The sequence below is a fragment of the Myxine glutinosa genome, chromosome 14 (assembly GCF_964187855.1).
Source record: "Myxine glutinosa chromosome 14, kmMyxGlut1.1, whole genome shotgun sequence".
Taxonomy (NCBI): Eukaryota; Metazoa; Chordata; class Myxini; order Myxiniformes; family Myxinidae; genus Myxine; species Myxine glutinosa.
In genome coordinates, this window is record NC_136274.1 from 54,982,334 (window position 1) to 54,997,117 (window position 14,784).

Here is a 14,784-nt window from a genome sequence, read left to right on the forward strand (position 1 = left end):
AAGCAGGCCTGTCTTGCTGCAGACCGGCCGAGCAACCCCTCCTAGTACTCATCTCTTCTGCGGTGCCTGCACCAGAGGTTTGAATTGCCATGGTGACACCATTTGGAGTCATAACTTACAAATCCATTCCTGTTTTGTTCATGATTGCACAACAAACTAAGGATTACAGAATGCTAAACAGATGTCTTTTTAAAGGTATTTACTGGGAGCTTCTTTGATTGTCCTTTATTTTTTAGAAATCAATCTTGAAAACATCGGATGTCTCGTTTTAAGCCGCATGGTTTTGAGGTCATCACTGTGTACCCCAAACATCCAGCTCCTCCTGGCTGCGGTTAAGACCCGAGTAAAATCCCTGCTGTACGACTACCGGGTGGACTCTTTGGACTGCCTTCTTCGGTGGGTCGAGGCTACGTTGGGGAACCAGGAGGCGTGCGGGATCGCACTCGTCACGGACGGGGATGCAGGAGAGATTCATCTCCTCAACTGTGAGGAAACTCCGCTATTTAATTGTATAACCATCCGGCTTCCTTCACAGGAGTACTAATTTTGCCTTGGATACCCGTTTCTTTCAAGCCTACGTCACGGGTCAACAAAATGGCTTGTCTTAGCACAGTATGAAAGAAGCCAGCAAACCATCTCAAATGGTGATGTGTCTCAGATATGGAAAAGCAAGAGGTGGTTCGTCCCACCAGGCCCTGTGTCATGTCTACATCACATTTACATCCTGTCCATTCATTTTGCTTCAATTTTACTACCTCCTCCATAGATATAGAGAGATCTTTAAGTTCCTTAGCTTCAAAATGGGACTTGTTTAGGGTGCAGGTGATAGCTCATCGACCTTTGTTAAGGACACCGTGGATCTTTCACGTCCGCCAACGAATGCCGGCAGACGGGATGCCCAGATTAACGTTCATCTGAGTGATGGCACACACATTGAAGAATCACCTTGCCTGTGAAACACCGGGATGGCAGTGTCTAGCTGGGTCTGGTTTCAAACCCAGGCTAGACAGCTTAGAGGAGATTGGGGGAACCTCGAGACCATCCTGCCTCCCCAAACCATAAATTACTCAATATCAAAAAGTTCCATTTCTAGATTCAAATTAGCACGGCCACCCTGTGAGTAGGAGAAGCCATTATACTACTGCAAGGCAACATCGACATCTTTTGTGATCATCATCGACATCTGTCTGTTTGCCTTCTAGAAGTTCCACCATTTTTGGTGGAAAATTATGATATGAGAAGTTATTGGTGTTCAAGCTAATGTGCTGGCCGGCCTTGCATGTCGGCATCCCTCTGGCAGGTGCGACCGTGAGTGCCAAGAACTTGCAGGTGCCGGAGGTCCGTGATTTCTGGGAACGACTGTCAGGCTACCTGTGCTTGAGGGAAGACGGAGGCCACGTGGACATTTTCCACCCCCTCAACACCTCAGGCAGGTCCCACAAAGCACAGGACAGCCAAATACGTATGAAACCACATATCCAGGGATGCTATTATTATTAAGCCTCCCCTATAGGATAACGGTTTCGGGTTTGTTTCTACAATTAGTGCCCCAAATGTTCAATGCTACCTCAGAGTTTCTTGGACCACTCCGAGTACCAAACCACCATTTAGATTTTTTTATTTCTGCCAAAGTCCAAGTTGTATCTTAGAGCCACCTTGGACTTTCAGAATGTAATTTTGCATCAATAATGGGAATAAAAAGTATACAGGGTTGACATAATTTTTGACCTTGACCTAATTTTAAGGTCATAACCTAATTATATAATTTTTTCCCTTTTTCTAAGCACAACTTGCCTAATTTTTGTTTGCCCTCTCAAGATACCCGAGAGTAAAGACATTGAGTTTTATGAATAGATTGTAGATGGGGACACATTTCCTTATTTATACTCTATCCCTAAATGTTGAAGGTCAAGGTCATATGGCGGTTCGAAAAACATGTCACTTTGTGATCGCAGATATCAAATCTTAGCTTATATGGAATTGCAATTCAAGACAAGGTATTTTCATCGAGCACCGTCCGTCTCCTATTTTGACTTCTCTGGCCAAACCACTGGGTCGATCCGGTTGAAATTTAGCAGCAAGGTTCTGTTCCTGACTGGTAACGGGATTGCAAAGCTCGTTACGGTCACCTGACTTTAATTAGGTCAAAATGGCGGATTTAGTAAATTCCTTCAAAATTTTCCTTTTCCATACCCACCAGTCAGAATGTTGCCAAATTTGGGTTACAACATCAGTCCAGGGTATGGATGTTAAATTTGCAGAGGCCATGCTGATCATGTGACCAGAAGTGTGTCAAAACGGCCGACTTCGTCAATTTTGAGGGAAATCACATAAATTCATTCAAAAATCTTCTTCTCTAGATCCATGAGTAAGAATGCTACAAATTTTGGGTTGCAACATTAGGACAGGATCCTGATGTTAGTTAAATTGAGGAGGCCATGCAGATCACGTGACCAGAAATGTGTCAAAATGGCAGTTGCATAAATCAATTCAAAAAAAATCTTCTTCTCCAGACCTACCAGTCAGAATGTTACCAAATTTGGGTTAGAACATTTGGACAGGGTCCTGATGTTAAATTGCGGAGGTCATGCCGATCACGTGACCAGGATCGTGTCAAAATGGCGGTCACGTAAGTTCCTTAAAAAATCTTCTTCCCTGGACCCACCAGTCAGCATGATACCACATTTAGGTTACAACATTAGGCCAGGGCCCAAATAAGCTAAAGGTCCAGTGGTCCTATTTTTATTAGGCACCAGCCAGGTCGGAGGTCGGTCGGTCGGTTGGCTGGCGGAGGTCCATACGGAGCATCAAATCTGCTGAAGCAGTTTCTTGGCCTCGGTTCATAATCTTTGATGGGTCCCCACTCCGACGCAGATACCCATGCTTAGCTGTCGTTTATTTGCCTTTGTTTTTGTACACGAGTTGATGGGAAAGGACCATCACTTGGTATAATATATAATCTAACTTTAGGTATACAGTAATACTGATCAAGTTTCAAAAACAATTATCATATGCATTTGTTTTGACATATTTTTCACTCGCCAACGTTTTAGGCAGGAATGTACGAGGAAATTACATGAAGAATTTGCACAAAGATTTTACAGTCAGACGGTTAAAGAGGTTCGGATGACTATTCCCAAATCCCAAAATAACTTCACGTCTGTTGGGTTGGCGGCTGTGGATGTCAACACAGCAGTAGAATGGCTTCCAACATCCACCCACCAGTTATGAAGGAGAATTTTGACAGATGTTGATGACCATTACAGCGTGAAACAATGCAAATGGTGTCATACCTTCTGTTTACCGTGGTTTTCTGGTGGCCGAAAGGCGTTTCCATGTTCTCCATGCACGGACCAATGTTCCTCCAACAGGTTGCTCTGCAGGGTTTCACAAAGGAGGAAGCTTTAGGCAGAGGAGACTGTTGAGAGTAGGAGGGATATATGTGTGCATGACTATCATTTGGCAAGGCCTCTGCAGAGAATAATATTTCCTATTAGGTTTCCTTTTCTCATTTGCAGAGTTGTATCCAACTGTATCACTTCCAGCTGTTTATTTTATTTATTTCATCATAGATTATACAGGTATCAAGGCTCATGGAAGAGCAGACTGATGGGGGCAATGGAACAACAACAAAATACTTAAGACAATAAGACAGTTCAAGACAATAAGACAGTTCAAGACAATAAGACAGTTCAAGACAAGAAGACAGTTCAAGACAATAAGACAGTTCAAGACAATAAGACAGTTCCACAAGTGAAAATCACGGCTCCAAAGACCGGAAGTTGGGTTTCGATGTTTTTCTGCTGCTACAGGTGACAGATAACTGGCAGGTTGGAGATTTTCCTTTTCTCAAACTCTTCAAATTCTTCGAAGGGTTATTTGTAGTTTTCTATCCTTTCGCTCTTCCACACTAATAAGCCGTATGTTTCATAACAACCTTTGGATGAGGCCGAGCAAACCCCAGCAATACCTGTTCTCAACTTTTAAAGGTCCCATGTAATTCAAAAGTTTCTGGTTATTTATATATTAACTTGACCTTCCTAGTGAAGAAATCACCCATGTTTCTTTTTTAAAATCAACAATGGGATAATTAGACCACCAATATTTTGAACATTTGTAGTGTTTTTCACAACTTGCTATGCCCCGCCCCTCAAAAAAGTGGAGTTCAGCGAACCGCAGGTCACGTGACCGGTGACGTCATCTCCAGAACGAAGTCCATGCCATCTCGATTCGCTATGCTTCGGCCCGCGATCCGTTCCATGTAATTTGTACGTACTCTACTTTTGATTTGCTAGCTCTTGATCTGAGGTATGCTGAGACACATGTGTCACGCCTCGCCTCGTTGACGGTCTGAGGTAACTCGGCTAAAAATTATCCGATTTGCACCAAATAAAGTTTATGAATGGTTGTACAGACCCCTACTTCTCACTAAAAGTGGAAACAGAATGTAAATTGGAGTTAAAACAAGCCCGCAAGATCGCTCTGTGGAGCAGCCGCAAAATATTCAACTATGTGTGAATTATATAATTACCAACTCACGGTCTGAGGTAACTCGGCTAAAAATTATCCGATTTGCACCAAATAAAGTTTATGAATGGTTGCACAGACCCCTACTTCTCACTAAAAGTGGAAACAATGTAAATTGGAGTTAAAACAAGCCCGCAAGGTCGCTCCGTGGTGCAGCCTGCACATATTCAACTATGGGTGAATTAAATAATTAACAACTCACGGTCTGAGGTAACTCGGCTAAAAATTATCCGATTTGCACCAAAAAAAGTTCATGAATGGTTGCACAGACCCCTACTTCTCACTAAAAGTGGAAACAGAATGTAAATTGGAGTTAAAATAAGTGTTTGATTTGTATCAAGCAAATGCACGTGGAGCATGCTTGCGAGGGAGCTGCGTTCTGGAGGTGACGTCACATGGATTACGTCATCGGCTTTGAGGTATGGGGCAGAATTTTTTGGGGCGTTCCCAAGTGGTTCGGTTTTCTTTCATTTTTAATGTTTCAGAGTGAATATAACAAAAAACAATGCCATATTTGAAATCACCATAAAAAGACTCATTTGGATGACATCAAATGCATTTTGAGTGAGATTCCGTGTCTGTGGACCTTTAAATGCAAATCCACTTCGCAAACCTTTTAATTAACTAACCAGGTGAACTTGATACGGTCAGCACTACTCAGGGATGTGTCTTAATTGTGCTGGTACTCAAACCACCATCAACCTCAGAAAGGTACGTCCCTGACTGGCGTCCCGAAGCACATACTCCTAGTCTCCCTTTTGCCTCGAAACAGACACTTTCAAATTCATCTGCCTCTTTGCATTCTGCTCCACTGCAGCTACCCTGGTCTAAATCATCCAAATACTGCCAGGATCCTTGGCCACACGGGATCTGGTTGCAGACTTGTCAAAATAGCGCAATGAGCTCCTGCCCCATCCCTAGGTGTCCCGCAACACTCAGAAACGTCTTACCAGAAACCCGAGTGTTCGCCCGACTCGGAAAGCACACACAAATCTCAAATGACTGTTTCGTCCTAGACTTGATGAATAGGCCCACGGGCCTTTTTCAGAAGTTCCAGGGATTGAACCTCAGAATCTTCAAAGATTACGGAGCCAATTCATAGCAGTATTAAAAGTACAGTTTTGAAACCAGGAAATGAAATGAGGATCCTATTTCTCAACTCATACTTTGGGATGAAACTATAGCCATGGTAATATTGATATAAAGACCTCGTATGGTGTTGGGAGGTCTTTGTGTCAACCTTATCCAAAGTGTGTTGACGTCACAGTAGCCATTTCAAGTCGCTCAGTCGTTGGCGTTGAACCAAACTGTGATATGAAGGATATAGATTTCCAGCCAAAAAGGAGGACTTGACACATTGCTCCCGAGATGAGCCGATATGAATCCATTTAACATGTCAGGGCGAAGTGGGAAAAATTCAAATTTACACAAAAAGCCAAAAATCGCAGACCACCCTGAAAAAGACAAAGGTCTTTGCAGTTCAATGAGAAGCGAGCAAAAGACGGTTTCCAAAAATCTCGAGATCGCAGCGAAGCTTTCATCAATAACCGGGCGGCTTGATCGAAATTAGTTAAACTGGAACGGCACTCGGTAGAGCGAATACCTCGACCAGGTTGAAAAATTTACGTTTTGCATCCCACAAAATGGCCGAATTTGCATCCAGACCTGAAACAATTTTTTTTTCTTCTACAGACTCCTACCCGGCCTTGCTCCCCCAGCTCTGTCTGTGCTCTGTCCCACAAATATTCCTTCAGGACACACAAGATCTGCCTCAACCCTCTTCTGGTTAAACTGCCAAAATCAAGACCCTCTGCTCACCTTTACCCTTTCATTCCTCTTTCCTCCCGCCTCTGGAACAAACTCCCCCACTCCCTTCAATCCCACTCCTCCCTCCAGATATTTAAAACAGCTGTTCACCACCATCTCTTATCTTCGCCCATTCAAAACCTTGATCTTTTCTCCCCCCGCTAATTCACCCCAGAGCCACTTTTGTGACATACCAACTTCTTTCCTGGAAGTTCTAGCAGAGTCCATGTGTTTTATACGTCTCCCATCCCCCCCCCCCCCCTTAACCCGCCCCCACCTTCCCATGCCTCGTCCCCCGAGCCCTCTCCCTCCCACAGATCTCCTGATGTCCCTGTTCTCTCTGTTGTACTTGTGTGCTTCCCTCTCTCTCCCCATCTTATCTCCCGCTCCCTTTATTGTATGTTTTGTGTGTCGGTTATTTTTTTGTGATTGATGTTAGCTCTAACACGAGCATCGATCTTACATACAAAAAAAAAAAAAAAAAAAAATCTAATCGGCTTGTTCTTGTCACCTGACCAACTCATCCACCTGGTTTTGTTATAATCTATCCACAACTTTTTAAAATATCGTGCTATACAGAAAATGGGTATTGGCCCTAATCTCAATGTTGAAGATTCACTGGAACAAAAAATAAAAATCGAGTATCCATATTCGGATCTTCACCAAATCAAATCATTTGGTTTGTGTCACACACCCAACCTGTCCACTAGGTTTCGTCCAAATCCGGCAATAACTTTTTCAGATATCGTGCTCACAGACAAACAAACAACGAAGACGACATGCACAGCACAATACTTGCAAAATCCACCCTCCCTCCCCGCCAAAAAGGTTGCTATGGATACATCAAATTGTCCATTTCATCAAGATTAAAATTGATGATCGTAATCAAAGCCTGGGTCAATCGGATTAAAATTGATGATTCTTCAGATGAAAATTGATATTAGGAGTTTGACCTTGAGTTGACCTTTGACCTTAAATATAGTTAGTTTCCCAATTCAGTGATGCACTATGTAATTGTTGCTTAATTTTCAAATCAATCGGATTAAAAGTGATGCTTTTTCAGGTGAAAATTGATTTTAGAAATCAGACCTTGAGTTGACCGTTGACCTTAAAAAGTTTCCCAATTCAGTGAGGAACTATGCAATTGCTGTTTAATTTTCAAATCAATCGGATGAAAATTGATGATTTTTCAAATGAAAATGGGATGATTTTGCAAGTTTGACCTTGAGTTGACCTTTGACCTTAAATATAGTTAGTTTCCCAATTCAGTGATGCACTATGTAATTGCTGTTTAATTTTCAAATCAATCGGATTAAAATTGACTTTTTCAGGTGAAAATTGATTTTAGAAATCAGACCTTGAGTTGACTGTTGACCTTAAGAAGTTTCCCAATTCAGTGAGGAACTATGCAATTGCTGTTTAATTTTCAAACCAATCGGATGAAAATTTATGATTTTTCAAATGAAAATGGGATGATTTTGCAAGTTTGACCTTGAGTTGACCTTTGACCGTTTTACCTCAAAAATAGTTGGTTTCCCAATTTAGTGATTCAATATGCAAATGCTGTTCAATTTTCAAGTCAATCGGATGAAAATTTTCAATTTTAGTAATTCGACCTCCAGATGATCTTTGACCTCAAAATCAATAGACTTCTTCTTCATGACCAACTCTACCATCTGGTGAAGTTTCGTTAAGATCAGTTTAAAATTGTGACCTGTAGGCGACAGACAGCCAGACAGACAGACAGCATAACAAATTCAACTGACCAATATACTTTTAAAATCTTCGTTTTTGCAAGTAACAACAGGGGTGAAAACATGGCCTCCATTCATATTCAGTGGTTGGAGGTAAACACAACAAACAAACGAGAACGACATTGACCAGGAGACAAAGCTAAAAACGACGGGCTGTTTTGGCACCAAAGAAACATTAATTGCCAAAACCATCAGCGAGACAAAATGTGGAAAAACATAGACCAGTAAATCGACATCGTGATCGTGTATTTTGAAAAAGAAGATAATAATACGACATGAGTGAGTGTAAAGACCACAGGGGAGAGGTTCTGATATTTCCTGTTTGAGAAGTGCTTAAATCTCGCAGGTGCACAGTGGTGATGGCGAGAGGCCTCGAATGTGAAAGGCTAAACCTTCAACCTTCTATAAACAAATGCGATTACATCTTTAGTGAATGTGGTTAAGGAAACTGAACTGGCTGAGATACACTTGGCATGAATCCCAGATGGTTGATGTACAAAGGTTCTCGATCTCTCTTCTTCGGTGGATCTGAAAATGAACCGCTTTGTTGGCACAAAAATGATCCAAAAGTTTTACTTTTTCTTGAGAGAACAAGGCAACATTAATTATTAATTTGAGGCCCATACTCTTTGCAGAGCTCCGGGGCACATCACGACTAGTGGAGAATAGCTGCTAGGCCGGAACCAATCCCGGACGGGTCGCCATTGCATTGCGGGATACCTGGCTGAAAGGAGCAGGAATTTGTAATTGGTTCATGGTGCCCGTTATAACTCGCCCATTCTTCACGATCGTTGGATATTCAACCTCCACCAATGATCAGTGGTAGCAGACGGGTCCTCCGGCTTGAGGTCCACCTGATGGACGGCGGACACATTGATGCCCGACTCTGCTTGTGAAACACTAGGACTGCAGTTAAGAGGTGTGTTGAGATTCGAGGCTGGGATAGACAGCTCAGAGACGTGTGCACATGCCTCTCAGCCACAAAGGAACATAACTGGCTGTTTGACCAAAATAGCAGTGTGAGAAAAATAAAGGGGCGAGAATGAATCATAGAATGTCCGGCTTGTTCGTTTTGATAAAAGTGGATGTTGAAAGAGCGGAATGCAAAATAATAAATCCTGTGCTCCGATTTCCTCCTTCCCGTTGTACCGTACAGAAGGAGGAGTCCAACTCGTGGGGCAGCTGGAGGAGGTGTTGAAAAGCCGAGTCACATCCCCAGCATCTGCTCTGCCATTCACCTTTTGGCATGGTGAATCCCATAAGGTTTAAGCATACAATCCATCCTGAGAAAGCCTCTAAATGCCAAATAAAAATCCTACTCAGGTAAACTGCACACAATGTATTCGGACCTCCTTTTCTCGTCGAGATCCTGCAGCGCATGACCGTCACATTGATGGGTGCTTTAAGGTCTTGAGTATGCATCAGGCAGTCAGGTCTTGAGGGGAAAATATTCCAATCAAACTAATGTGCGTCAACACCTCATCCTTACCTCCAGATGACTGTGAATGGAGTTGGACGCCACCAGATGGAACTGATGTCCCTTCTCTATACTTCTCAAGGGATCATCTTATCACATGGGGTCAGGTTTCTGATTCTGTAGCTGAAGCCACAAAGGCCTCGCGGCAACATCTTCAGCCATTCCTTGCTCACCTAGGCCGGGAGCTGCTGGATCGTGCCATAGGTATGCATGTTGGGCACACGCAATGAATCACATAAATACAAATTAAAATAATAATAATACTAATATATATATATAGATATATATATAAATATATATATATATATATATATATATATATATATATATATATATATATATATATATATATATATATATATATATATATAAAACACAGTTTGTGTGTGTGTGTGTGTGTGTGTGTGTGTGTGTGTGTGTGTGTGTGTGTGTGTGTGTGTGTGTGTGTGTGTGTGTGTGTAATGTTACCGATAGACTCCTAAACGGAGAGGCTTACGTGCTTGATATTTGGCATAGACATGGCCATTGAGCCTGGGATGAACATGGCCGAACTCAAAATATTTGACGATCCATATTTTTTATTCATATTTACCTCAGCGCATTTCAGCGCACGGAATCAACGGAATCAGAGCAGGTGGGCGCTGATTCGCTCATAGCGATCACGTGATGACGCTATGACGCTATGAACGATATGACGCTATGAACGCTATGACGCTATGAAAAAAAAAAATCGCTATGACGCTATGAACGATATGACGCTATGAACGCTATGACGCTATGAAAAAAAAAATCGCTATGACGCTATGAACGATATGACGCTATGACGCTATGAAACGCTATGAATGATATGATGCTATGACGCTATGAAAAAAAAAATCGCTATGACGCTATGACGCTATGAAAAAAAAATCGCTATGACGCTATGAACGCTATGAACGCTATGAAAAAAAAAAATCGCTCGCTTTACCAAGGGGCTCGCTCTCCCCCCGTTCCCCTCCCCTCCCCTTCCCCGCCCGGCAATGCCGGGTACTTCTGCTAGTATATATATATACATACACTGTCGGACCCCACAATTCACGGTTCCGGTATTCGTGGGTGTTAAAATGCGACCTGTTTCTCTATTCACGAATAAGTGTCCCACAAATTCGCGGGTTTTTTTTCTATTCGCGACATACATTCGCAGGATTTTCATCGACCTTCGCGGATTGTCGGCGACATTCACAGGATTTGCCTCGCCATTTGCAGGACTTTCATCGACCTTCACAGATTATCATAGACATTCTCTGGATTTGCCTCACCATTCTCTGGATTTGCCTCACCATTCGCGGTTTTTGCCTCGCCATTCGCGGTTTGGTCCTCTCTATTCAGGGATTTTCACGACTCGGGAACCGATCCTCCTTTTTCCAATGAAACAATGCCCCGCTATTTGCAGTTTCTCTATTCGCGGATTTTCCAGGAACGTATCTCCCACAAATATTGGGGTCCGAGGGTATATGTAACAACAGAAGCACACTGACGCCAATGTCATGCACATCATTTCTTTTTTAAATACATGGTCTAGGCTCGTGGAAAAGCTCGATTATGCCAACATTTAACCTCCAAACTAGGATTACGTACATGTGGCACTTGGCTCTTCACAGACTGAGATTTATGCTGCTTTCATAAACTTTATTATTCCTGACTGCAAACCTCCTAACTGGAGTCAGCAGGGCAGAGACAATGTGTTTGTGTGGCAGATGACAGATCATGCACCTCCAGATTTCTTTCTTTGGGGGCTCATGAAAGACCTTGTTTGTCATGAAAAGCCTCGTACCATTCAGGAATTGAAAGCTCAAATCACTGCAAAGTTTGAGGAAATTGATATCGAACTCTGCAAGCGTGTGTGCCACTCTGTGCCTGCTCGGCTGCAATTGTGCATCGATCACGAGGGAGGGCACTTTGAAAATGGCAAGTAAAACAGTTTGGTAGACTTCCGTAATAATTTCCCCCCGAATAAATGGTTAGATAAACATGTCATTCATTTATTTATACCTTCTTGTGCACTGTAATACAAATGTCAAACAAACAATCAACTGACAGAAATATATATATATATATACAGGGTGATTGAAAAGTAACTCCCTATTTTAAAATATTTAGAAATTATTTATTTATTGTAATATTTTTCTCAAATTTTTAGTGTTTGTTCCTTAATGTATGAGAATTTAATCTGTGTTGGCTTTTTTCAGATTATTGTTTGTTTGAAATTCGGAAGCCCTACAAACATGGCTGGACGTCTTACCCTGCAGGAGCGTGCCCAGCTAGCGGCACGTTACGAAGTTTGGAAATCCATTGTTCAAGTGCAAAGATGGTGGAGGACCATTAAAGGAGCACATGCTCAAGTCGAGGCAAAGACGATCAAGAATTGTCATGCAAAACTCATGGCTACAGGATCTGTATCTGATACTCGAAGAAGCGGTCGCCCTTCCAAGTCCAGTGACCCGGAGACAGTGCAAGCAGTTCAAGAAATGTTTACACATAGCCCAAGAAAGTCAATTCGACAAGCAGCAAGGGGAAGTGGGCTCTCCTTTCACACAGTACGAACTGTGCTCAAAAAGGAGCTTAAATGGCATGCTTGGAAGCCGCACTACTGTCAAGCACTCTCTGCTGAAGACTGCGACATTCGCATGGAGTTTGGGGAGGTGATGCTGGCTTGGTATGAAGATTGGTCTGATCTCTTTTAAAATATCCTCTGGTCTGATGAAGCGGTATTTCACATCAGTGGGTTTGTGAACCGTCACAACTGCTATTACTGGGCAGGAGAAGATCCTCATGTTATTTCTGAAAAAACGCAATATCGGCCCAAGGTAACGGTGTGGTGTGGAATGACTTCGGAAAGGATTGTAGGTCCCTTCATTCTTCGCGATACCATGAATGCCAAAAGGTACCTCACCATGCTGCAAGACGAAATCTGGCCAATTATCAGTGCTTCGGAGAATGTTGAAGATTTGATTTTCATGCAATATGGCGCTCCTCCACATTTTGCTATTGTTGTTCGTGAATGGCTGAATGCCCACTTCACTGGGAGATGGATGGGTCGTCGTGGTCCATATGAGTGGCCAGCCAGGAGCCCTGACTTAACACCATGTGACTTTTTTCTTTGGGGTTGGGTAAAAGAGCAAGTCTACTGTACCAAACCAACGACTTTGGAAGAACTTGAAGGGCGAATACGAGAAGTTATGTCTTCCATCCCACAAGAGTTCCTGGTGAAATCAGTTTACGCAGTTCCTGGGCGGCTTGAGAAGCTGGTGGCGAATTCTGGTGCCCATATCGAAATTTAAATAAACCGTCATGCTAGACGCTTTCTTCTTATATCCATTTCTTGCAAAAATTATAGTTAAGAAATAAATTATAAGTATTTTAAAATAGGGAGTTACTTTTCAATCACCCTGTGTATATATATATATATATATATATATATATATATATATATATATATATATATATATATATATATATATATATATATATATATATATATATATATATATACAGTATATATATATATATATATATATATATATATATATATATATATATATATATATATATATATATACAGTATATATATATATATATATATATATATATATATATATTGTTACGGATCTCTACGTCGGCCTTCCCCCTTGAGAAGGGGGGATTAATCCCCTTGTCCACGACTGACCGACGTGAGTCCTGGGGGTCCCAACGCTCCTTCCGGTCGGGAGCAGCCAGGGTATTTGGTCTACAAAAGGTCCCAAGGACCTGAGTGCCACTCCTGACCGTGAAGCAAGGGAGGGACTCCCGCTCGAACCCCAGTTTGGATGGTCTAGTTGCCGAGCGGTTTTTAGCAACCCGAAGTTCGAGTCATTAGCATTCACTAACCCGATTCCGAAACGTTGGCCAAATCGTGCCACAGGTAATCAATTTGTAAAAGACGAAGACGAAGGATGAGAAGAAGAAGAAGAAGAAGACAAAAGGTATGAAGGACAAATATAATTTATTACTAATATTTACACAATTAAAAGAAACCAAGGAGGAGGAAGGATAATAAAATAAAAACAGAAGAAGAAGAAGCGGACACAGTGCACCTTAGCTTACCGATTGCAGTCTTACTTACACCCAGGGACAAGACACACAAAGACAGACTACAATCAAACTCACACGAATGGGGGATGAAGGCAGGAACGATTGGCTGGAAGGAGAGGAAGGTCCAACTGGAACCGGAGCACGGTCGGGCCGGGAGTGAGCAGCCGCCGCCCCCTTCTCGATCGGCACGTTCAGCAGCCGCCGTTCCTTCGCGGCCACGGTCAAAACTGCCGTCGAAGCTCAAAGCTGTGGTGGTTTAAAGCTGCGGTGGTTCAAAGCTCATGGGACATCCCTCTCTCCTCTCCTGGATCACGCAGCTCGTCTCAGGTGCATCGCGTGCTTTCCAAGGGCTCATCCTCTGTATCTCATCTGAGGTGGGGGCGTCTCCCGTGGGTTATATAAGCCCCACCCTTGAACCTTCGCGAAACTCCCAGATTGTTCTCTCTCCGCCCTCTCAAGGCAAACCCCTTATACTTGGTTGGTTGTTCGGGGCTGGCTCACTCCTCCCCTCTATGACGAGGTGGAGACACGCCTTTCTTCTCCGAGCTGGCCGCGTGCTCAATGGAGTTTTGGGATGAAGAAAACCGCCCAAATCGATCTTGTATACAAAAAAAAAATTAAAAAAAATAAAAAATTAAATGCAGTTGGCAATGGATGCTTTAGGAATGGGAATGAAAGGGAATCTACTCTATTTGAATTCGGTGCAATGGAGTGTTAAATTAATGGAAGACAAGGCCTTAACCTACATAGAATAAGGAGATAACTGTATAGAAGGATATATGATTGGCTACGTGTGGTATATGAAATAACTACGGGAACGACCTTTTGACCTTTATACACAACAACTGGAGGAAGGAGGGTGATATTTTACAATTCATTACACAATAAAAAAAACACAATTCTCATATCCACAACAATATATACGTAGTGTGTTCAAAAAGTATCCGACCTTTATTTTTCGTGCGTAAAAAAAAAGAAGCTAGGGAGGCGTTGATTCGTGCACGTATGTAGGCGATCCTAATGCGCACGAGTGAATTTTTTCCCACCTGCAGAAGCTGTCATTCGACGGCAGACCGCCGATGAGTGAGGACATGTAAGCGAGCGCCGTCG

General features: G+C 42.5%; 2 protein-coding genes across 2 annotated transcripts in view; both read left to right on the forward strand.

Annotated features, from left to right (window-relative positions):
- Nucleotides 1–83, forward strand: part of LOC137439260 (uncharacterized) — an 18,709-nt gene extending 18,626 nt beyond the window's left edge. Inside the window, exon 6 of the mRNA XM_068134990.2 lies at nt 1–83. This exon is cut by the window's left edge and continues 68 nt beyond it. Coding sequence (XP_067991091.1) covers nt 1–83 — 83 coding nt within the window.
- A 9,166-nt stretch (nt 84–9,249) lies between these two features.
- Nucleotides 9,250–14,784, forward strand: part of LOC137439355 (epithelial cell-transforming sequence 2 oncogene-like) — a 39,233-nt gene continuing 33,698 nt past the window's right edge. Inside the window, exons 1-2 of the mRNA XM_068135073.2 lie at nt 9,250–9,336; nt 9,583–9,768. The gene's annotated coding sequence lies outside the window, so the exon portion shown is untranslated. The remainder of the gene's footprint in view (nt 9,337–9,582; nt 9,769–14,784) is intronic.